Source organism: Sorex araneus, chromosome 3 (assembly GCF_027595985.1).
Source record: "Sorex araneus isolate mSorAra2 chromosome 3, mSorAra2.pri, whole genome shotgun sequence".
NCBI classification, from domain to species: domain Eukaryota; kingdom Metazoa; phylum Chordata; class Mammalia; order Eulipotyphla; family Soricidae; genus Sorex; species Sorex araneus.
In genome coordinates this window covers 201,283,629-201,308,040 of record NC_073304.1, presented here as the reverse complement: position 1 = coordinate 201,308,040, position 24,412 = coordinate 201,283,629, and the positions used below count along the sequence as shown (strand labels likewise).

The 24,412-nt window shown below is 47.1% G+C and overlaps 3 protein-coding genes across 3 annotated transcripts; all 3 read left to right on the top strand.

Annotated features, from left to right (window-relative positions):
* The first annotated feature begins 5,588 nt into the window (after positions 1–5,588).
* Positions 5,589–7,110, top strand: LOC101548395 (C-C motif chemokine 3-like). Its single transcript, XM_004608856.2, has 3 exons — positions 5,589–5,664; positions 6,354–6,468; positions 6,990–7,110. The coding sequence occupies exons 1-3, from the start codon at positions 5,589–5,591 to the stop codon at positions 7,108–7,110; spliced, it is 312 nt and encodes a 103-aa protein (XP_004608913.2).
* Positions 7,111–12,028: 4,918 nt separating this feature from the next.
* On the top strand, positions 12,029–21,728 carry LOC101548127 (C-C motif chemokine 3-like). Its single transcript, XM_055132226.1, has 4 exons — positions 12,029–12,104; positions 12,958–13,072; positions 13,533–13,648; positions 21,718–21,728. Exons 1-4 carry the CDS (start codon positions 12,029–12,031, stop codon positions 21,726–21,728), a joined length of 318 nt encoding a protein of 105 aa, XP_054988201.1.
* A 580-nt stretch (positions 21,729–22,308) lies between these two features.
* Positions 22,309–23,903, top strand: LOC101547856 (C-C motif chemokine 3-like). The gene is made up of 3 exons (XM_004608854.2): positions 22,309–22,438; positions 23,133–23,247; positions 23,783–23,903. The coding sequence occupies exons 1-3, from the start codon at positions 22,357–22,359 to the stop codon at positions 23,901–23,903; spliced, it is 318 nt and encodes a 105-aa protein (XP_004608911.1). The 5' UTR covers positions 22,309–22,356.
* Positions 23,904–24,412: the final 509 nt, after the last annotated feature.

The following is a 24,412-nucleotide window of genomic DNA, read 5'->3' as shown; positions in this document are numbered from 1 at the left end:
TATATGTATTATATTTTATATATTATGTATAGTTTTTAATATATTTATTTAAATGTTTCAGTAATCATTAAAATAACAACTAAAACATAGCACTGTGTGTAAAAGCCAATTATACTTGGGGCCTTCTATAGATATTAGTGTATCTCATTTCTACCTCTTCTGATGAGGAAACCAAGGCACAAAGCACTAAGTAATTTATGAAAAAAACATATAGCTGGGGCTGGAGCGATAGCATAGAGGGTAGGGCGTTTGCCTTGTACATTGCCAACCTAGGTTTGATTCCCAGCATCCCATATAGTCCTCTGAGCACCTCCAGGAGTAATTCCTGAGCACAGAGCCAGGAGTAACCCCTGGGCACTTCTGGGTGTGACCCAAAAACCAAAAATAAATTAAAAAACATATACAATAGGTGACAGGTTTGGAAATGGTACCAAGGAGGCTGGGCTTTATGAAAAGAAAATCAGAAGAAAAAGTATGCTTATTATAATTTAAAAAACTGAATTGTCAAAGATCTGTTTATGGTTTAAAATGCCATTCCATTTAGCATATTTGTGAATAGTGATATTCATGGACTTCCCTCTTTCCTGATAAAATTAGGGAAGCAAGAGTGTTTTTTCTTAGTTGTCCTAAATATTAATTTTGCAACTGCCCCAGAATGTTCCCACACTGATAGCACTTCACGCTTCCCTGTAAGTTACAAGAAGGAAAAATTGTTCTTTGCCAAAATGACACTCATTCATAGAAAGCAGAGGGAAAACCTTCAATTTTAAGGAGTGACGAGCACTATCCAGAAGGCTGCATCATGGTTTCCAGGAAGTTGGAAAAGGGCAAGAAAGAAACAAAAGAGGGAGGCAGGGTCATAGAGCAAAAGCTTCTATTTCCTTCGGGGAACAATGAAATATTGGAGGAGTTTCTTTTTCCATCCCCCCCCCACCTCTCAAGACACCCCAGACAAAGGTGGTGAGGATGGTCTCAGCACATCAATGGCACCAAGCATGAAGTTCAGCACTTCCCACTTGCCCTGGGAGCTTTCTTAATCGCTGGGGCACCTTTTCACTCATTTCTTGCTGGGGATCCTGAATAGCAGGACTGTCAAGATCACTTCTATGTTGAAGGGTAGCATGGGATTTGAACTCATGACCTTACCCTTGCCAGAGAAGGGCCATAAGCCACTGAGTCATCTTCCAGGGGCCCTTGTTCACAGGATTGAGAGTGGGAGGAGGCAGTGGACTGCAAGGCCGGTTGCTAAGACACGAGACTGGTCATGGTACAAGATGAGGAAGGTGTGATCTAAGACAGCAGCAGCAGGAAAGTGGGATGCAGATGATTAATTCTGAAAAGGGAGGGAGAGAGCAAGAGTGATGCCTAGGCTTCTGGGCTGAAAGCTGGGTAGGAAGGGAGCCTTTTAATGAATAGAAATATAGGAGGAAGGGAAGAGGGGCAGGAGATCTAATCCAATACCAAGAAGTACCCTGACACTGCACACAGTACACACACACACACACACACACACACACACACACACACACACACACACACACAGCCAGAAGAGAAGAATGACAAGAATTCAAGAGAGGAAAGGGTGTGGCCACAGAAAAAAAAGGCGATGCACCAATGAAACATAGCCTCTACAGGATGCTAGAAAAGGCCCCCGGATATTGCTTTCCCACCTCTGTGAAAAGTGGGATCAAATCTGCTACAACCCTTACTTTCAGGTTGACCACACCTGAATACAAAAGAGCACACAGCTAAGCCAAACACAGGCATCATTGTCAGGGAACCCCTCCACAGAGCCAAGATCGAGATGGACACTCCTAGGAGAGAGTGTACAGGACAATTCATTGTGGGAACTATAGAGTGGTGGAGGGATTTTCTTGTTTTTTCCCTCTCAAGAGATCCCAGGGGGCTGGGCAATAGCACAACGGGTAGGGCATTTGCCTTGCATGCAACTGACCCGGGTTTGATTCCCAGCATCCCATATGGTCCCTGAGCACTGCCAGGAGTGATTCCTGAGTAAAAAGCCAGGAGTATTGCCGGGTATGACCCAAAAAGAAAAAAAGATTTCCCAGAAAGAGGTGGTGAGGATGGCCTCAGCACATCAATAGCACGAGGGATGAAGTCCAGCACCTCCCACTTGCCCTTGGTGCCTTCTAAGTCACCTAGGGAAGGAGATCCATCCCGCAGGACTAGGGCCTGGTAAGCAGAGAGCATCATGAGCAGAGACACGTTCAGCTCCAGTCTTCTCTACTCATGGCTGCTGTGCTCTGTTGGACTGAGGCTGAATGAGTCGAAAAGCTCTCCAGCTGAAGGAGCCACCATGTTACCACTTGGTCACCACAGTCTCTGAATAGTTCTCCTGTTTTGGAATTCTGACCAAGAAACAGGTGGCACCCAAGAAGTTTGAGGGAGGCCCCACTGATTTGCACATGTGGACTTGACCTGAATACTGCCTAAAGGATTGAGTGTGCAAATAGGAATCACACTAAGTGTTCCTCAGAGGAATATGCCATGCCAGGGATCAAACCTGGGTCAGCCATAAGCAAAGCAAGCATCTTAATGCCTGTACTGTCTCTCTAACCCCTTATATATATACATATATATATATGCCAACTCTCTCCCTTTTTTAAAAAAATTATTTATTTTTAAATTAGTGAGTCACAGTGAGGGTACAGTTACAGATTCACACATTTTCATGCTTGTTTTTCCCTCATGCAATGTTTAAGAGCCCATCCCTCCACCAGTGTCCATTCTCCACCATCCATGAACCCAGTATCCCTCCCACCCCCCCAGTCCCATTCCCCCACCCCACCCTGCCTCTGTAGCGGGGCATTCCAATTTGATATCTATCTTTCCTTTTGGGTGTTGTGGTTTCAAATAAGGGTATTGAGTAGTCATCCTGTTCAGTCTCTAGTCTACTTTCAGCACGCATCTCCCTTCCCGCGCAGGATCTCCTATCACATATGACTTGGTGTTCCCCTCTCCATCTGGGATGACTTTCCCCCAGCATGTGAGGCCAGCTTCCAAGCTATGGAGCCAACCTCCTGGTATTATATACTACTATTCTTGTGTATTAGTCTCCTACTCTGTTGTTCTATATTCCACAGATGAGTGCAATCTTTCTATGTCTGGCCCTCTCTTTCTGGCTCATTTCACTTAGCATGATACTTTCCATGTTGATCCACTTATATGCAAAGTTCATGACTTCATCCTTTCTAACTGCTGCATAGTATTCCATTGTATAGATGTACCAAAGTTTCTTTAATCAGTCATCTGTTCTCAGGCACTCGGGTTTTTTCCAGATTCTGGCTATTGTAAACAGTGCTGCGATGAACATATAGGTGCAGATGTCATTTCGACTATACTTTTTTGTTTCTCCAGGATATATTCCCAGAAGTGGTATTGCTGGATCAAATGGAAGCTCAATTTCTAATTTTTTGAGAATTGTCCATATTGTTTCCCAAAGGGGCTGGCCCAGTCGGCATTCCCACCAGCAGTGGAGAAGGGTCCCTTTCTCTCCACATCTTCTCCAGCAGCGATTGCTTTTGTTCTTTTGGATGTGTGCCATTCTCTGTGGTGTGAGGTGGTATCTCATGGTTGTTTTGATTTGCATCTCCCTAATGATTAGTGATGCAGAGCATTTTTTCATGTGCCTTTTCGCCATTCGTATCTCTTCCTTGGAAAAGTTTCTGTTCATTTCTTCGGCCCATTTTCTGATGGGGTTGGATGTTTTCTTCTTGTAGAGTTTAACCAGTGCTTTATATACCCTTGATATCAACCCTTTATCGGATGGGTATTGGGTGAATATCCTTTCCCATTCTGTATATTGCCTTTGAATTCTGGTCACTGTGTCTTTTGCTGTGCAGAAGCTTTTTAGTTTAATATAGTCCCATTTGTTTATCTCTGTTTCTACTTGATTGCTTAGTTCCGTGTCATCTTTGAAGATACCTTTAGCTTCACTATCGTGAAGGGTTTTGCTGACCTTGTCTTCGATGTACCTTATGGATTGTGGTCTGATGTTGAGGTTTTTAATCTATTTTGATCTGATTTTTGTGCATGGTGTCAGGTCAAGGTCTAAGTCCATTCTTTTGCATGTGATTGTCCAGTTATGCCAGCACCATTTGTTGAAGAGACTTTCCTTGCTCCACTTCACATTTCTTGCCCCCTTATCAAAGATTAGATGATCATACATTTGGGGTTGTGTGTAGGGATATTCCGCTCTGTTCCATTGGTCTGCGGCTCTGCCTTTGTTCCAGTACCATGCTGTTTTAATTGTTACCGCTTTGTAGTAAAGTTTAAGGTTGGGGAGGGTGATGCCTCCCATTATCTTTTTCCCAAGAATTGTTTTAGCTATCCGTGGGCGTTTGTTGTTCCATATGAATTTTAGGATTGCTTGATCCGTAACCCCACATATATTTTTGGTACACCTTCACCTTGTACAGTTTGCAGTGTTTCCATATGGCCTTTCCTTTCCTCATATTTTAATTATATTCATGGAATTTCACTCGATTTAAGGGTATAATAATCCAGTGGGTAAGTTGCCAATTATTTTCCCTGATAGAGGAAGTGAGTTATCAATGGGGCTGGTTCTGATATTAGTGTGTGGAAATATGACTCTGGGTTACTTCTTTAGAACTCATTCCTAGTCCTTCATTAAAAGGCCTAACTTTAGGGGAATACCTGCCTTATGGACACCCACACCTACTGTTTTTTGTTGACCCACAAGGTTCACCCTGGAGTCACTGAGGGACTGCAGGGGAACTAGCCAGTAACTGGATAGTGTGTGTCTATGTGTGTGTTCATTTAATGAGGAAAAGGAGATTTTCCTTTCTTCTCTCCTTCCTTTCTTCACTCCTTCCTTCACTCCATCCTTCCTTCCTTCCTTCCTTCCTTCCTTCCTTCCTTCCTTCCTTCTTTCCTTCCTTCTTTCCTTCCTTCTTTCCTTCCTTCCTTCCTTCCTTCCTTCCTTCCTTCTTTCCTTCCTTCTTTCCTTCCTTCCTTCCTTCCTTCCTTCCTTCCTTCCTTCCTTCCTTCCTTCCTTCCTTCCTTCCTTCCTTCCTTCTTTCCTTCCTTCTTTCCTTCCTTCCTTTCTTCCTTCCTTCCATTGCTGTCACTCTCTATGGACATCTGCCACCCTCCATTCATCATCCCTCTGAATGTTTTGAAGTGCTGAGAACAACCATATATTTCAGCTTGCTGGGGAAAAAAAAAACTGAAACAACCATGCCCAGATCTATCCATATGGGAAGGGACCAGAACAGGATAACAGAGTCGCACACACATGTACCTTTTTCTCTCATGGGGAATCAACTTCCTCTCAAGAAGTCAGGACAGTCGTGAGTCGTGGGCTGAGACAGAGTGAAGAGAAGCTATCCTTGCATAACCTGAGTCCCTGTGGTAACCGGCACCTCGAGTTGTTGCAATATTCAGCGTGACAGAACCTTTATGCTTAAAAACTTCTCTCCACACCCCCAGATTCCATTTCCCCCCTGCCAGGGCTTCCTATAAAGAGCCAAGGAGATGCCAGAGAGACACAGCCACATCAAACACCCCGGCTGCTCCAGTGCACTGTCCCTTGTCTGCTCAACAGCATGCAGGCCCTCCGAGCTACCCTGGCCATCCTCCTCTGCACCCTGGTCCTCTGCAGCCAGAAACCCTGGGCACCACGTGAGTCCTCTCAGGTTGTGGGGTCCCCATGCTCTGGCCTCACGCTGCCAAATGAATCTTGTCTTGTGGCGCGAGAAGCCCAGGAGGAAGGGCAATTTCTTAAAGGGTTGCAAAAACAAAACAAAACAAAAAACTCATCTTAATCTTAGTCTTTACTCTTTTTTTTTCACCTTTATAAAAGGGTCTAACTCTCTGATTCCCCGCGGGGCAGAGCAGGGTAGGGGGTTTACAGTGCCAGTGTCGCCCAAGGCAAATAATAATCTGAACAGCCTGTGTGGGTGGCAGAATCCAAGTCCTCTAGCTCCAAGGAGGACCCTGTTTCCGACCCACCAGGTCCTCACAGGAACTTTCATGGGTGCTGGGGTGGGGGGCTGGCACAGCTCGGGAGCGCTGCCCATGATTGGCTCTCTGAATACTGGGGTAATCTGCCAGACAGCCTTTGCTAAAGAGATGAGGTCAGGGAACAGCGCACATGGATCTGGATCACCCTGAATAGGAGAAGGGCTGCATGAAGGAAGGGCGCAGATGGGAGCAAGGCCAGGGAGGACTTGGGGCCCGGCATCGCCCAGAGCAGCCCTGCCCAGCTGGAGCTCTCAGCTCTGTCTTCTCAGCTTCCTCTCATCTTTTTGCATCAGACCTCAGCTCTCCCCCACTGCAGAGCTGGGGTTCAGGTGCCCTTCCCTCTGCAGATGTCGCCGACACCCCAAGAGCCTGCTGCTTCTCCTACACCTCCAGGCCAATAAGACGCAAACTTGTAGTCAGCTATTTCGAGACCAGCAGCCGGTGCTCCAAGCCGGGCATCATGTAAGTGTCTGACTTCCTGCCCATCTCTGAGGGACAGGGCAGGGCTGGAGCGGGAAGAGTGCCCAGGGGCACAGGTAGGCTTGGGGTCACTGTGCTGGGAAGGCCCTAGTAAGTGGGCAGGTCTAGGATTCAGAGCTGAGACCTGAGCTGCTGGGGTTCTCTTAGATGGTTGGCGGGGAGGGATTCCCTGAGCTGATGGTAGGTTCCCTGATTTGGTGGAGGTGCAGTTGGAGGGTTACCTGAGCTGTCTGGGGACTTACCTGAGCTATTTGTGATGGGGGGGGGCTCCCTGATCTGGTGGGGAGTATCTGAGCTTGTGCAGAGGGGAGGTCCAGAGAGGAAGAAAAGGTAATAGCGGGGCAGCAGGATCCTCTGACTGACTCACTTGAGTCAGTGACATAGACAGAGAAAGGAGGAGGCAGGCCCTGTTTCACCTGGGCCATAAAGGGGTGCAGGGTGCCCTCCACATGCCCCCCTCATGCTCTCCTCTTCTGGGCTAAATCCTCTCCTTCTCTTCACAGCTTCCAGACCAAAAGGGGCTCGGAGATCTGTGCCAACCCCAGTAAGGCCTGGGTCCAGAACCTCATCTGCGACCTGAAGAAGTGTACCAGCCGGCCCAGGGTCATTGGGGAGCCCAAGTGACCTGGAGTGCTAGTGAGGCAGGGGGCTGAGCATCAGAAGCGCCCCTTCCCTTCTATGGATGCCTCTCCCCTGAGTTGCCTGCGGTGTGTAATCACATGGTAGTTCTCAACTTAACTTAAAATGCAGCTTATTTATGCAATTTATTTTTTCTAAATTTTGGCCAAGAAGGGTTTGGAAGGTTTGCCCTCAGGAATTCCCAGATGCCTTCCCTGCCTCCATTTCCCCCAGCACTGAGTAGGAACCATAGAGCCACTGTCGTCAAACGGTTCTGAGAACTGCTCTATGCCAAACCCACCACGTAGAACAATGGTTGGTGGATGCTTCTGCTCACGCTGGGACTCCACCTGGAGAGATAATACAGAAGCTCGTTTGGAAACCAGACTGGAATTAAGCTTGGTTTTGTTTTGTGGCAGAACAGAATCGTGGGTTGAAATAAATATAGGGTAGGGCTGGGATGCAGCTGAGCTGTAGGGCACCTACCTTAAATGTGTGAGGCTGGACTCCAGCATCAAAGCAAGCAAATAAAAAGACTCTACGGTGAAAGAAAAATGTGTAATGTGTAATTTGGGTAAGTTGCTTTTTTTTGAGTTTAAAATGGGGCATGTACTTTAAACCAACTCATTATGCACTTGCTCTTGGAAAATTCACTTCTCAAATTGAGACCATTAAGAATGTCCATACCGCTGTACCTTAACAATAATTGGAGCTATGACACAAACCTGAGGCACATTTAATTCCAAAAGCCTTGATCTTTGGCCTGTATTTGCAACAAACACTAGAATTTAATTAATTTTAATAAATATTTATTTGCTATTAAAAATAAAGAATATCCATACCACATTTAACAAGTTAAGATTTCTTTTTCTTTTTTTTTTTTTGCTTTTTGGGTCACACCCGGCGATGCACAGGGGTTGCTCCTGGCTCTGCACTCAGGAATTACCCCTGGCGGTGCTCAGGGGACCATGTGGGATGCTGGGAATCGAACCAGGGTCGGCCGCGTGCAAGGCAAACGCCCTACCCGCTGTGCTATTGCTCCAGCCCCACAAGTTAAGATTTCTTAAGAAGAGTTCCTCACATATTCAGGCTTACTCTTGGCTGCAAGTTTTTTTGTTTGATTGTTTTGTCTATTTCTTTTTTATTGTTATTATTATTAGTATTTGGCCACACCAGATATGCTCAGGGCTTACTCCTGGCCTAGTCCTTGGGGATCACTCCTGGTGGGGCTCCAGGGACCATATGTAAGTAAGCAGGATTGATAGATTGAACCCAGGTCAGCTTCATGCAAGACAAGTACCCTATCCACTGTTCTATGACTCTGCCCCCAGGATTGATTTGAACCAACTAATCAGTTGTGTGTGTGGGATAAGGTCTCTAGGCCATTGATCACGAAATGAATTCTTACCTGGTGTGGTCACTTTGTGATCCTAGAGGTCCCATAACAGGGAAGTGATGACTTCACAGTTTCCATTTCCTTTTTCTCACTCTCCCCAACTCATAGATGCCTACTCTCAGGGACTGACTCACCAGGAAGAAGGAGGTTCCCCCAGTGGACAAGACAATGCAATACATGGTCTCAGCTGAGGCCTGAGGCTAAGGAAGTGGGTGAGAGAGGAGGACTTGTCTTTCATCTAGTTTCCAGTGCAGCACGGGATAGTTCTTTGGAAATGGCCATGCCAAGGGGTGTTAACCCCTCAGCCCATGCCCCGTGCAGCCTGCCATGGCTCCTCACCTTGCCTTTGATTTGCCTCCCTCATGCCCAGCACTAACCCTCCTAGAGATGGGATGGGGAAAAAGGCTCATGGGTTTTAAGAGTCATAACTCTGCACACACAAGATGGCCTGACTCCCTAAGACGTGCTCATGTTTTTTTTCGATTGTATTCCCTGCATTATTTTCACCACTGGGGCTGGGCCAGAGGTTCAGAGCCCTCCAGGGTTGGCCCCAAGTGAGCTTCATCTCCGTATTTGCTCCACTGCTCTGCAGCGACACTGGGCCTCTGCTCTTGTGCCTCGGCAACACTGGGCCCAGGACCATCCCCTTGGATGGTGCAGACACTACACAGATGGCAAAGCTTCCTAGACACAGTTTTGATCCCCTCTGAGGTGTCCCTCCTCCTGAAGGAGCTCATTGTGCCTCCATGGCATCCAGAGCCTCCTTCATCTTTGCTTATGGGAATCTGTGGTTCCCTCTGCTGTATATAGTTGTGCTTACCTGTATGTATATTCTGCCTGTCCCCACGAAGTTAGGGATCAAGAGACAAAGAGCATAGAAGAACTTAATCGATGCCTCATCATAAAATGCTGTTTTTCCTATTTTACAGTAATCAGGAATGAGAAAAAAAATAGGTTGGGCTGAGATAGAAGACCCTTCCAGATCTTCATCATATTTTGAAATAAGTTTAATAAGTAAACTGCTTTGGATGGTTCATTTTTATATAAATAACATACAGGTTCCTTATAGTAGCTCCGAGAAAAGGAATTCAAGATTTCATTTTAGTCAAGGCTATTGGACTGAAACAGTGCATTTATCTAAAATGTCTTTCAAATTAAAGTTAAGCAATTGAAAACAGTCTACTTCTACATGATTGGTAAATGTTTTCAAACTGTGTTCATAAATTTGTAGGCTGGCCAGAAAGGTAATAGATGCTCATTTCTCTTTTAAAAAGGAGAAAAAAATATAGAAAAAAAAACAGAAAAATCACTCCTAGATCTATTACCAATGATACTATTGATGCTCTGGAGTACCAGTAACATCAACATACTATTGATGTTACTGGTGCCCGGCTCGAGCAATCAATAAACAACAGGATGACAGTTACAGTGACAGTCTTCTTCATGTCTATCCACTTATACATATATATTTACACATATTGTACATAAAATAGCATATGTACAGATGATTTAATATTTGTTATATAGGAATATCTCCACACACTTTTTTTTCTGATATTGGGCCACACCTGGCAATGATTAGACATTATTCCAGTTCTTTGTCAGGGGTCATGCCTAGAGGACTATGTCATGGCAGGGATCAAACTTGTGTTAGCCACATGAAAGGCAAGTGCCTTAATCCCTGTACTATCTCTTCAACCACACATATAATTTTGGTATGCATTATCTTGTACAGTTTGCACTGTTTTGCACCTTACTTTTGATTAATTTGTGGTACTTCGCTCAATGTAGGGAGGTAATAATAATCCAGGGGGTAAGACATTAATTATTCTCCCTGATGAGAGTTATCAATGGGGCTGACTCTGATATTAGAATGTGGGAAGATGACTCCAGGTTACCTCTTTAGACCTTATTCCTAGAAATCTGGGATTTCACTGTCATCCCGTTGTTCATTGATTTACTGGAACAGGCACCAGTAATGTCTCCATTCGTCCCAGCCCTGAGATTTTAGCAGTCTCTCCTTACTCATCTTTCCCAACAATTGGAGGCTCTTTTCAGGGTCAGGGGAATGAGATTGTTACTGTATTTGGCATATTGAACACACCACAGGTAGCTTGCCAGGCTCTGCTGTGTGGGCGGGATACTCTGGGTAGCTTGCCGGGCTCTCCTAGAAGTATATATATACATATATATACATATGTATATTTATATTTGTATGTGCAAAATGAAAAAATAAATTAATTAAATTAAATGCTTTCAGTGGGACTGGAGCCATAGTCCAGTAAGAAGGGCATTTGTCTTGCATGTGGCCAACCCAGGTTTGATCCCTAGCATCCCGTAGTTCTCCTGAGCACCGCCAGGAATAATTCCTGAGTGCAAAGTCAGAAATAACCCCTGAGAATCGCCAGGAGTGACCCCAAAAGACCAAAATAAAGAAATTTTAGAGAAAAAATAAAATGCTTTTGATGTCGATTGCTTAAGCCCGCCTCTGCATCTGGCTGGCCAGCATCGAGAACCTCCCGTACCAGGGCCGTTCCCCCCACCTCCCCCTTCAATTTAAGGGCACAATATGGGGGGATGTCTGCCTTATGAACAGTCACACTTATTGCTTCACATTGAAGCACAAGATTTGCCCCTGTGGCCTAGTTACTGAAGGACTGCAGGGGGTCTGAGTCAGCAACTGAATCATGTGTGAGTAGAATGAGGAATCATTCTCCAGAGAAAAGTCTTCCTTCCTTCCTTCCTTCCTTCCTTCTTTCCTTCCTTCCTTCCTTCCTTCCTTCCTTCCTTCCTTCCTTCCTTCCTTCCTTCCTTCCTTCCTTCCATCTTGCCTCCCCCTCCCTCCCTCCCTCCCTCCCTCCCTCCCTCCCTCCCTCCCTCCCTCCCTCCCTCCCTCCCTCCCTCCCTCCCTTCCCTCCTTCTCATCTTCCCGCCTTCCTACCTTTCTTCTTCCTGTCTTCTGCTTTCTTACCATCCTTCCTTCCTTCTTTCATTGCTGGCACTATCTATGGGCATCTGCTACCCTCCATGGACAATCCATCTGAATCGTCAGAGGTATTGAGGAAGGCCAGAGATTTTAGCTCCCCAGAAAAAAGGGTCTGGAGAGGCCATGCCCAGATCAGTCCTCATGGGAAGGGACTAGTATAGAGTAACCGGTGGTCTCTCTCTCTCTCTCTCTCTCTCTCTCTCTCACACACACACACACACACACACACACACACACACACCCTTTCTCACAAGGGATTCACTTCCTACCACAAAGTCAGGACTAGTCATGAGTTGGGGGCTGAGACAGAGTGAAGAGAAGCTATTCTTGCATAGCCTGAGTCCCTGTGGTAATGGGCACCTCACATTGTTGCAATACTCACCTTTATACATAAAAACTTCTCCACACTCCCAGCTTCTATTTCCCCCTCTGCCAGAGCTGCTTATATAAAGGCAGGGAGATGGTCTCCCCTCCAGAGGAACGCAGGCTGCGGTGAGCACTCTGAAAAGCTCCAGTCCACTGTCCCTTTTCCGCTCAGCAGCATGCAGGCCCCCCGCGCTGCCCTGGCCGTCCTCCTCTGCATCCTGGCCCTCTGCCGCCAGGACCACTCGGTGACACGTGAGTCCCCCTCAGGTTGCAATGGTCCCCATGCTCTGGCCTCCCTCTTGTCTTGTGGTCCATGAGACCCTGTGATGAAGGAAGATTTCTTAGAGGTTTAAAGAAGCTTGATACTTCTCTCTACCCTTTTATTTTTACCTTATTCTAAGGGTTCTTTACTTTCCCAGTCCCCAGAGAGGTAGAGCGGGGCAGGGGTGTGCAGCCTCAATGTCGCCCAAGGAAAACAGAAATCTGAACAGCCTGTGGCGGAGGCAGAATCCAAGTCCTCTGACTCCAAGGGGGGCCCCTGTTTCCTGACCCTCCAGGTCCTCACAGGAACTTTCATAAGTGTTGGGGTGGGGGGCTTGCACAGCTCAGGAGCACAGGCCCTGCTTGGCTCTCTGGTTGCTGGGATAATCTGCCAGACAGCCTTTGCTAAAGAGATGAGGTCAGAGAACAGCGCACATGGATCTGGATCACCCTGAATAGGAGAGGGGCTGCATGAAGGAAGGGTGCAGATGGGAGCAAGGCCAGGGAGGACTCGGGGCCCAGCATCGCCCAGAGCCGCCCTCCCCAGCCACAGTTCTCAGTGTCTTCTCAGCTTCCTCTCATCTTTTTTTTTTTCCTTTTTGGGTCACACCCGGAGATGCACAGGGGTTATTCCTGGCTCAGGCACTCAGGAATCACTCCTGGCCGTGCTTGGGGGGAACATATGGGATGCTGGGAATCAAACCCGGGTCGGCCGCATGCAAGGCAAATGCCCTATGTGCTGTGTTATTGCTCCAGCCCCCTCCTCTCATCTTCTTGCATCGGGCCTCAGCTCTCCCCCACTGCACAGCTGGGGTTCAGGCTCACGGTGCCCTTCCCTCTGCAGATGGCGCCGACACCCCAACAGCCTGCTGCTTCTCCTACGTCTCCAGGCCAATAAAACGCAAATCCGTGGTCAGCTATTTCGAGACCAGCAGCCAGTGCTCCAAGCCAGGCATCATGTAAGTGCCTTATTTCCTGCCTGTCTCTTGGGGGAGAGAGGAAGGGCCTGGAGCGGGAAGAGTGGAGCGGGAAGAGTGCCCAGGGACACAGGTAGGCCTGGGGTCACTGCGCTAGGAAGGCCCAGCCCTGGGCCTCAGAGCTGAGACCTGGGGATTCCATGAGCTGGTGGGGCATTCCCTGAGCTGGCGGGGGTAACCTGACCTATTTTAGGGTTGCCTGATCTGCCGGTTAGTTCCATGAGCTGATGAGTGTTAGCAGAGACTTGAGGAGGGGCAAATACAGAGGGAAGGCAGGGAAAAGGAGGCAGCAGGACCCCTGAGGGAAGTCCTGAGTCAGTGACACTGGAAGAGAGTCCCTGAGAAGGGGGGCGGGCCCTGTCCCACCTGGGACAGAATGGGGTGCAGGGCTTTCTCTGCATGCTCCACTCTTCTGGGCTTAATCCTCCCCTTCTCTTCACAGCTTCCAGATCAAAAAGGGCTGGTGGATCTGTGCCAACCCCAGTGAGGCCTGGGTCCAGCACCTCATCTGCGACCTGGAGAGGTGTACTAGCCAGTCTGGAGATGGTGGAAGCATAGGTGACCTTGGAGTACCAATGAGGCAGGGAGCTAAGCATCAGAAGCGCCCCTTCCCCTCCATGGATGCCTCTCCCCTGAGCTGCCTGCGGTGTGAAATCACATGCTAGCACTCACCTCAACTTAAATGGCAACTTGTTTGTACTATTTATTTCTTCTAAATTTTGCTCAAACAAGCTTTGGAAGGTTTGTACTCAGGGATTCCCAGTTGCCTTCATCACCTCCCGTTTCCCCAAAACTGTGTCTGGGGACCACGAGCCACTGTCACCAGGCTGTTCTAGGCAGAAGGCCACCAAAACCACAATGTGGATCAATGTATGGTGGATGCTTCTGTTCAGAGTGAGTTCCGTCTGGAGAGATAATAAATATTCTCATTTCAACCTAGACTGGTATTGAGTTTGGTTTGGTTACATGGCAAATCAGAATTGCTGGTTGAAATAAATGTAGGTAGGGTGTAGGATGACATTACTTTGTCCTTTCCCTCCTTGCCACAAGTAGCTTGTCCAGGTTTTACCCAGAGTTTAGGCTTACCTCAGTCACACCCATCAAGGTGTTCCCAAATCTCTCCCATCTCTTTGTTTAGCTATAATCACTTCTCCATGCTCTCTTCCCCAAAAGAGTTAATCCTCGGCTTTCCCTTAATCTGACTCTGCTAATTTGCAAGGTCAGACCTTCCTAGGATACGGAATTTATATTATATAAGTTAATATTGCCTTTCTCCTCTTCTTGTGCCTTTTGAATAATTTACTTTAAAGCTATGACTGTTTTGTATAGACACAAGAAGACAATATTATGTTTTTATAACTTGGGAATTAATTGGCCTTGAATATTATTCCCTCCCAGGCATCTGCTTTCTCCACTTAAGCCTCAGTTGCCCTCAGTTCCTAGCACCCCAAAGCAGGGTCCCCGACGTGGGACGGGAAGGATCCAGGGCAAGCAGTGAGTTATGTGCTACCCTGGCATTGAGATGGGCCTGGCCAAAGTGCCTAATTCTTAACTATAAGTTAAGAGCTTGATCATAGACAAATGCTGTCATGAGCCAATAGTAATTATGAGACTAGGACCCTGCCAGGGATAGGAAAGACTGATCTGGCCTGAGCACTGTAGTCTGAGATTGAGATGGCCCCAGGAGAGCAATTCCATAAGCTTTAATGCATCTCTTATTGTGTCCATACAAAATAATTAATATTATGAATTCTTATATGTTTGCTGGCCGAGGAGAAGAGAAACACATTCATGGGACTCTGCCCTTGCTGAAAGAGAATTAAGTCCTAGGAGAAGCATCCCCTAAGGGAAAGGACCTTACCCTATTGATGGTGACCACACCTATGTGTATGCCCCAACCCCCTCATGCGGTGGAGATTTAACTAGGCTGTAAGAGTGGGTTGGGGGGTCAGATCCACGGGGCCAGATCCATGGGGCAGATCTACGGGGAGAGATCCAGGAGAGCGGGAGAGAAGCGGAGAGAGAGAATGAAATAAACGGATCGAGCAACCAGTTTGGCCTTCTTCCTTCTTCCTTCCGTCGCCTGCCTTTGACCGACAGCACACACAGCGGTTCCCGGGCACCGAACGCGGGCGCTGAGACAGAGCCGCCCGAAGAGCCCGCGAGTGCACGTGCCCCTTCGGCGTTCTTTAGTTTTTTACAGTAGAGCTGGGATGCAGCTGAGCTGTAGGGCACCTACCTTAAATGTGTGAGTCTGGATTCCAGCATCAGAGAAAACAAAACACTTGATGATGAAAGAAGAACTATAAAATGGGGTGAGCTGCTTTTGTGCCAGATTGAAATTGTGCATGTGCTTAAAACCAACTCATTATGCTCTTGCTTTTGGAAAATTCACTTCTCAAATACAGACAGACCATTAAAAAAATATCTGTACCACATTTTACAAGTCAAGATTTCTTAAAAAGGGTTGCTTCCACCTTTGGGGTTCACTCTTGGCGGGAGGCATTTTTGTTTTGTTTGCTGCTTTTGTCTCTTGGGGCAAACCAGATATGCTCAGGGCTTACTCCTGCCTTAGCCCTAGGGATCACATCTTGTGGGGCTCCAAAGACCATATGTGGGAGGACAGGATTGCTTGAACCCAGGTCAGCTTCATGCAAGACAAGTGCCCTATCCACTGCTCTATGACTCTGGACCCCAGGATTTGGTTTGAACCAACTAATCAGCTGTGGGGGTAAGGTCTCTAGGCCATTGATCATGAAATTTAAGTGAATTCTCACCCAGTGTGGTCACATTGTGATCCTAGAGGTCCCATAGCAGGGAAGTGATGGCTTCGCAGTTTCCATTTCCTTTTTCTCACTCTCCCCAACTCATAGATGCCTACTCTCAGGGACTGACTCACCAGGAAGAAGGGGGTTCCCCCAGTGGACAAGACAATGCAATACATGGTCTCAGCTGAGGCCTGAGGCTAAGGAAGTGGGTGAGAGAGGAGGACTTGTCTTTCATCTAGTTTCCAGTGCACCAAGGGATAGTTCTTTGGAAATGGCCATGCCAAGGGGTGTTAACCCCTCACCCCATGCCCCGTGCAGCCTGCCATGGCTCCTCACCTTGCCTTTGATTTGCCTCCCTCATGCCCAGCACTAACCCTCCTAGAGATGGGATGGGGAAAAGGGCTCATGGGTTTTAAGAGTCATAACTCTGCACACATAAGATGGCCTGACTCCCTAAGACATGGTCATGTTTTGTTTCTATTGTATTCCCTGCATTGTTTTCACCACTGGGGCTGGGCCAGGGGTTGCCCCCAAGTGAGCTTCATCTCCATATTTGCTCCACTGCTCTGCAGCGACACTGGGCCTCTGCTCTTGTGCCTCTGCAACACTGGGCCCAGGACCATCCCCTTGGATGGTGCAGACACTATACAGATGGCAAAGCTTCCTAGACACAGTTTTGATCCCCTCTGAGGTGTCCCTCCTCCTGAGGGAGCTCTTGGTACCTCCATGGCATCCTTTGTCTTTGCTCATGGGAATTTGTGGCTCCCTCTGCTGTATATAGTTGTGCTTACCTGTATGTATATTTTGCTTGTCCCCATGAAGTAGGGATCTAGAAGACAAAGAGCATGAAAGAACTTAATCTATGTCCCATCATAAAATGCTGTTTGTTCCTATTTTATATTAATCAGGGATGAAAAAAATAGATTGGACTGAGAAATAGGACACTTCCAGAACCTTATTATTTTTAAATATATAGTTAATAAATAGAATATATATTTAATAAATAAGGTCACTAGAACTTTGTGACCTTAGACTCGGGTCCAACAGGATCTGGGAGCAGAGATCCTCTGCCTGCTTCCCTCAGTCTCCAGTGACTCAGGGGTCATGCCCACAAACCACTTCTTGCCAGCACCAGATAATCTCATCATTGGCCACCATCCAGAATTTATGGCTGCTTCCCCCAGTAGGGAGCCTAAAATGAGGCCCCCATAACCATGCCACCAGACTCCACACTAGGCTGTTTTCACTTGGGGCACCCCATGGGGGGGCAGGTGAGAGCCCTCACTGCCCCAAGGGACCCATCCCCACCAGCCAACCTCCAAAACCCAACCACCACCATGCTCCAGGCTGCTCTCCACACACTCCAACCAAGCCTCATGTATGAATGAACATATTCCTAGACCCTCGGCTGTGTAACACATCATAAGACACACCCTACTCATTTTCCATAGTTGCCACACCATATTTGATGAGGTTCAGACAGTAGGAAGCAAGTCATAGAGGCAAAGATATATATATATATATATATGTATACACACACACATATATATATATATATCATCATCATCATCATCATCCCATTGATCATCAAATTTCTCGAGCAGTCTCAGTAACATCTCCATTAGTCCAAGCCCTGAGATTTTAGAAGCCTCTCTCTACTCATCCTTTCAACTATGGAGCAGGCCCAGTCCCGATTCTTCATGTCTTCCCCGGGGCCTCCTCAGAGGGGATGGGGTCCAGCTTCCCTCCCCACCCCAAGCAGAGCTCCCGGTGGCTGAAGACCTCCGGAGCCTAGCCACAGCCATGCTCAAGGCTTCTCTCCACACGTTCAGACAAGCCTCATGCATGAAGGAACTAGTAGAGGAACCCAGGTGTGTGGGACCCGGGGCTGAGACCTCCAAGGCTGCTCGGATCGGGACTGGGCCTGCTCCGCCCAGATTCCCCATTTCCCAGTAGCTAGGCGGTCACACCCAGGGACTGCCCCTGGTGCCATGTATTCCTGTCAGTGGCCAGCATCCAGAGACTTAAAAGCAAGCTCCTGGAAGAGAACAACTCAGATAGTCTCTTGCCCACGTGCCTGGCTGTCTTCCCCGGGGTCTCCTCGGAGGGGATGGGCTCCAGCTTCCCTCCCCACCCCCGAGCAGAGCTCTCAGCAGCTGAAGACCTCCAGAGCCTAGCCACAGCCATGCTCAAGGCCCCTCTCCACACATTCGGACGAGCCTCACGCATATATATATATATATATATATATATATATAATATACACACATATATACATATATATGCCTGTGCCTGACTGGGAACACCTGTAAAGGCATTTAGAGGCCACCCCCAAAACTTCCATCCCTCTCAGAGAGCCTGGCAAGCTACCGAGAGTATCCTGCCCACACAGCAAAGCCTGCAAGCTACCCGTGGCATACTCAATATGCCAAAAATAGTAACAATGATGGTCCTCATTCCCCTGATCGTGAAAGAGCCCCCAATACGCCATTGGGCTGCACTAGCATGCAACAGGGATGAATGAAGATGTTACTAGTGCCCACTAGAGCAAATCAATGAACAACAGGATGACAGTGATACAGTAATTTAATAAATAAACTGCTATGGATGGTCTATTTTTATATAAATAGCATATCGGTTCCTTATAATAGCTCAAAGAAAAGGAAGTTAAGACTTCATTTCAGTCAAGACTTTTGGACTGAAACAGTGCATTTATCTAAAACTTCCTTCAGAAAGTTTAGCAACCTACTTTTCAATGATGTGGCAATGATGTTCTCAAAGTGTGCTCATAAATTTGTGGGCTGACCAGGAAGGTAATGCATATCATTTCTCTTTTAAAAAGGAGTAAAAAATTCTTGAGAAAGAATTAATCACTCACAGATCTATTACGAATGATACTATTGACACTTTTGGGCATTTCTTTTCTTTCCCCCCCCTACTTATTTTTTATTCAAGCAGCATTCTTTAGAATATCATTAATGGTAATTTTATGCACACATAGTTCTAACACTGTGTCCATCATCAGTGTCCCTTCTCTGGTGTCCCATAGGGCTCTCCCATTCACCTTTTTACCCTAAGTAAGCACAGTTCTGTAGACCAATTCTCCAGTTTTATTGCCTTTGGCCAGTTGTTGATCTCATTATATATATTTATTTCCCCCCCGACATTCTGTTTTAATGGCCAAGCCCCTTCTTTTTAACTCAGAAAATCCTTTTGATTTATTTTGTGTTTAATTTTCAAGTGTTTGACTTTTCCCATCAGTTCTGTTTCTGAATTAATTTCCAGTTTTAAAGCACTATGGTCTGAGAGGATAGTTACTACAATTTCTATCTTCTTGACTTTACGGTGGTATGTTTTGTGATCCAGCATATGGTCTATCTTGGAGAATATCACATGTTCCCTACATAATAATGTGCATTCAACATTTTGAGGAACAGATAGCCTTTATGTGGCTTTTAGACGCATCTATTTCATTTTTCTTCAAGGCTTTTGTTTCCTGGTTGAGTTTTTGCCTATAGTTGATCTATCCAGGAGTAATACAGGGGTATTAAAGTTTTATACTACTATTGTGTTGTTATCAATAGCTTTTTATTGGGTCTATTAACAATTGTTTTAAATATTTTGATAGTCCATGAAATACTACTCTATACTATTCTTACTGGTTACAGGTGTCCTGGAGGGCAGTGATTTGGGGCCTGGGTCTTCAGTTTGCCTTTGGAATTTTAGTCATTAGAACTGATGCTGGATTTAATGCATTTCAATGGCTTGGAGAGCAGGTTCAGGTATGAGAAAAATATGAGGATTCTGTTCTTTTACATCTTCAGAGAAATGAGGCTTGGGGGAAGGATGAAAAGAATGACTACATCTTGTTAATTCAGACTGTGATGGGAGATCCGGTAGGAAAGCAGAGTATACTGGGGTACACGGAAGCATATGAATAAGAGGACTATTACTGAGTACTCTGTTATTTAATGAACATCTCAGGTGGATAGCCTGTTCTCAAGCTGTCCTTGGGAGGCCGACCTAGTTGCTGTTGGAGGCCCTTATCACTTATGTGGATGGTTCCATTTTTCCTTGTGTCCTTTCTGGCTTGATTCCTATTTTCTCCCTTTTTCTTTCTTTCTCTCTTTCCTTCTTCCTCCCTCCCTTCCTTCCTTCCTCCCTTCCTTCCTTCCTCCCTCCCTCTCTTCCTTCCTTCCTTCCTTCCTTCCTTCCTTCCTTCCTTCCTTCCTTCCTTCCTTCCTTCCTTCCTCCTTCCTTCTTTCTTTCTTTCTTTCTTTCTTTCTTTCTTTCTTTCTTTCTTTCTTTCTTTCTTTCTTTCTTTCTTTCTTTCTTTCCTTCCTTCCTTCCTTCCTTCCTTCCTTCTTTCTTTCTTTCTTTCTTTCTTTCTTTCTTTCTTTCTTTCTTTCTTTCTTTCTTTCTTTCTTTCTTTCTTTCTTTCTTTCTTTCTTTCTTTCTTTCTTTCTTTCTTTCTTCTTTTTGTTTTTTTGTCTCCAGATTTTCCTGAACTACACTGTGGAAGGCTCCAGTTTTGTCTTTGGTGACGTGCTGGTCAAGGATGTCTTTGCTTTTCAGGTCATATTTATTTTATGGACAGAAATGAAGTCAATCTTAGGGGAGTTGTAAAACAGAGAGTAATTCCCTCAGGACCAATTATTATTTTCTTTGGCTGTGTGATGTCCACTCTCTACTACGTGGGCCTTGTGCAGTAGGTAGTTCAGAAGGTGAGTCATTCTTCTCTACCGGTTGGGAGATGGGCCTTCATCCTGTGATCCTGCTTCTATGGCAGACAATTGTTCAGATACTCTCTATAGTTTTGGGCATTATATTTTGCTTGGATATTCCCACCATCATTCAAGCCAGCCTTCTAGGGGCAGATTCTAAATCATCTATTTTCCATTGCTCACTATGCATATCAGGAAAGGTCGCGCAGCCATGCAGCTGTGCGGCTCAGACAAAAAGTCCCGGTTCCCATGTACTGGAACCTTGCTTGTAGAAGCTCATGGTTGCTGGGATTCCATCTGAAGAAGGTGGGGAGACCATGCCTGCTCCTTCTGGGACACCCCGGTGATATCGACTCGGTTTGGGACCTGGAGCATTCTCCGATGTTGCTCGCCCACTGGCCAGGATTCTTCACTGCTCAATGCAGCAAGATGGCACTGGGGGCGGGTTGAGGGTGTGACTTCCTTGGGCATTATTTTCAATGTCTTCCCCATGCCCATCCACTATCCACTATACATACACATACACACATACATACGTTTACATATGTGTGCACATAAAATAACATATATCTGATTATCATATTTGTCATATAGAAATATATATCCACACATTTGTTTTTTCTCATTTTGGGTCACACCTGATAATGATTAGAGATTATTGCAGCTCTGTGTCATTGGTCAATCTGAGTGTTGCTCAGAGGACTATGCCATTTCAGGGATCAAACTTGTGTTAACCACATGAAAGGCAGGTGCTATTAACTTCTGTAATATATCTCCTACTCACAAATATTTTGGTATACTTCATCTTGTACAGTTCACACTGTTTTTCATCTGATAATTGTCCTACTCGTATTTTTATTGTATTTATGGCACTTCACTTGATGTAATAATAATCCAGGGGATAAGTCACCAATTATTCTCCCTGATTGAGAAAGTGAGAGTTATCAAAGGGCTGGCTGGCTCTGACATTAGTATTTGGGAAGATGACTGTGTATTCAATTTTGATTTCTTTAGAACTCATTCCTAGAAATCTTTTCCTTTGTTAAAGGAACAAATATCAGGGCTGCCTGCCTTATGGACACCCACAGCTACTGCTTCATGTTGAGCCATGACTCGGTTTTCCCCTGTGGCCTAGTCACCAAGTGACTGCAGGGTGACTGAGCCAGCAACGGAATTGTGTGTGAGTGGTATGAGGATTCCTCTTTCTCCAGCAACAATTCCTTCGTTCCTTCCTCTTTTCCTTGGCTGTCACTCTCTATGGGAATCTGATACCTCCGAGGCTCATCCATCCAAGTGGTGAGAAGCGCTAAGAAAGGGCAGAGGTTTCAGCTTGGGGAGGAAAGAAGGGACTGGAGAGATCATTTCTGGACCCATCTTTATGGGACGGGACATGCTCAGAATAAACCAGGGCTACACACACACACACACACACACACACACACACACCCCTTCTATCTTTCTCGTGGGGGAATCACTTCCTCTCAAAGAGTCAGGTCCAGTCATGGGTTGTGGGCTGAGACTGAGAGTGCAAGAAGCTATTCTTGGATATCCTGAGTCCCTGTGGTAACGGACATCTCGAGTTGTTGCAATACTCAGCGTGACAGCACTCCTATGCTTAAAAATTTCCCTCTACACCCCCAGATTCCATTCCCCCCCCCTCCACCGCCAGGGCTGCCTATAAAGAGTCAGGGATATGGTCTCACCTCCAGAGGGACACAGGCCACAACTAGCATCCTGAGACATCCCAGCCCACCTCTCTCATCCGCTCAGCAGCATGCAGGCCCCTGGCGCTGCCCAGATCATCCTCCTCTGCACCATGGTGGCCCTCCTCTGCAGCCAGGTCCTCGCAGCACCCTGTAAGTCCCCTTGAGCTGTGGAGTCCCCATGCTCAGGCCTCCCCCAGCCACACAAATCTTATTGTGTGGTCCGGAGAAGCCCAGTGAGGAAAGAGGGTTTCTTAAAAGAGTTGCAAAAGAGCTTTCTCTTTCTCTTTATTGTCTTTGATTTTCAGCTTTTAAAGGATTCTTTACTCTCCCAGTTCCCAGAGAGGCAGAGCAGGGTAGGGGGTTTGGAGCCCCAATATCACCAAAGGAAAATAGGAATCTGAACTAGCTAATGGGGTTAGCAGAATCCAAGTTCTCTTGCTTCAAGGAGGAGCCTGTTTCCTTGACCTGCCAGGTCCTCACAGGAACTTTCATGGGTGTTGGGGTCGGGGGTGGAGTGGGGGGCTTGCACAGCTCAGGAGCACAGGCCCTGCTTGGCTCTCTGGCTGCTGGGATAATCTGCCAGACAGCCTTTGCTAAAGAGATGAGGTCAGGGAACAGCGCACATGGATCTGGATCACCCTGAATAGGAGAGGGGCTGCATGAAGGAAGGGTGCAGATGGGAGTAAGGCCAGGGAGGACTCCGGGCCCAGCATCACCCAGAGACGCCCTCCCCAGCTGCAGTTCTCAGCTCTGTCTTCTCAGCTTCCTCTCATCTTGCATCAGGCCTCAGCTCTCCCCCACCACAGAGCTGGGGTTCAGGCTCACGGTGCCCTTCCCTCTGCAGATGGCGCTGACACCCCAACAGCCTGCTGCTTCTCCTACGCCTCCAGGCCAGTACAACGCAAATTTATAGTCAGCTATTTCGAGACCAGCAGCCAGTGCTCCAAGCCGGGCATCATGTAAGTGCCTGACTTCATGCCCAACTCTTGGGGAGACAGGGAGGGTCTGGAGTGGGGAGAGTGCCCAGGGACACAGGCAGGCCTGGGGTCACTGTGCTGGGAAGGCCTAGGCCTGGGGGTTCTATTATATGGACAGGCCTAGGCCCCTGAGCTGAAAGCTGGAGGTTTCCTAAGGTGTTGGGATTTCCCTAAGCTGGTGAGGGTTCCCTGGGCTGGTGGGGGTTCCCTGGGCTGGTGGGGGTTCCCTGGGCTGGTGAGGGTTCCCTGAGCTGGTGGGGGTTCCCTGGGCTGGTGGGGGTACCCTGGGCTGGTGGGGGTTAGCAGAGGCATGGGAAGGCCTGGTCCAGAGAGGAAGGAAGGGAAAAGGGAACAGCACGACCCTTTGGGGGAAACCCTGAGTCAATGACATAGGCAGAGGGTCCTGAGAAAGGGGACAGGCCTTGTTCTACCTGGGGCATAATGGAGTACAGGCCCTTTCCCCATGGCCCCCTCAAACTCTCCTCTTCTGGGCTTAATCCTACCCTTCTCTCCACAGCTTCCAGACCAAAAAGGGCCGGCAGATCTGTGCCAACCCCAGTGAGGCCTGGGTCCAGGACCTCATCAACGCCCTGGAACAGAGTAGCAGCCAGCCTGGAGTCACTGCCATGTCCAAGTGACCTTGTGGGGGCTGAGGCAGCAGGGGCCTGAACCTCGGAAACACCCAGAATCTCCATGGATACCTCTCCCCTGGGCTGCTGGCAGGAAACAGCATGCTCAGGACTTTTTTTTTTTTTTACCTTAAATGGCAACTTATTTATATTATTTATTTTTTCTAAATTATGCTCAAACGGGGTTTGGAAGGTTTGCACTCAGGGATTCCCAGATTCCTTCCTCGCCTCCTGTTTCCCCAGCACTGTGACTGATGACCACAGAGCCACTGCCTTCAGACTGTTCTAGGCAGAGGGCCACCAAAGCCAGCACACCGACCAATGTATATTGGGTGCTTCTGTTTAGGGCAGGGCTCCACCTGGAGAGATAATAAAGATACCCATTTTGGAACGAGACTAGAGTTTGGTTTTGTTTTTGTGGCAAATCAGAATCATTGGTTGAAATAAATGTATGGTAGGGCTGGGATGCACATGCCTTAAATGTCTGAAACTCAATCTGGTACCAAAGCAAACAAATA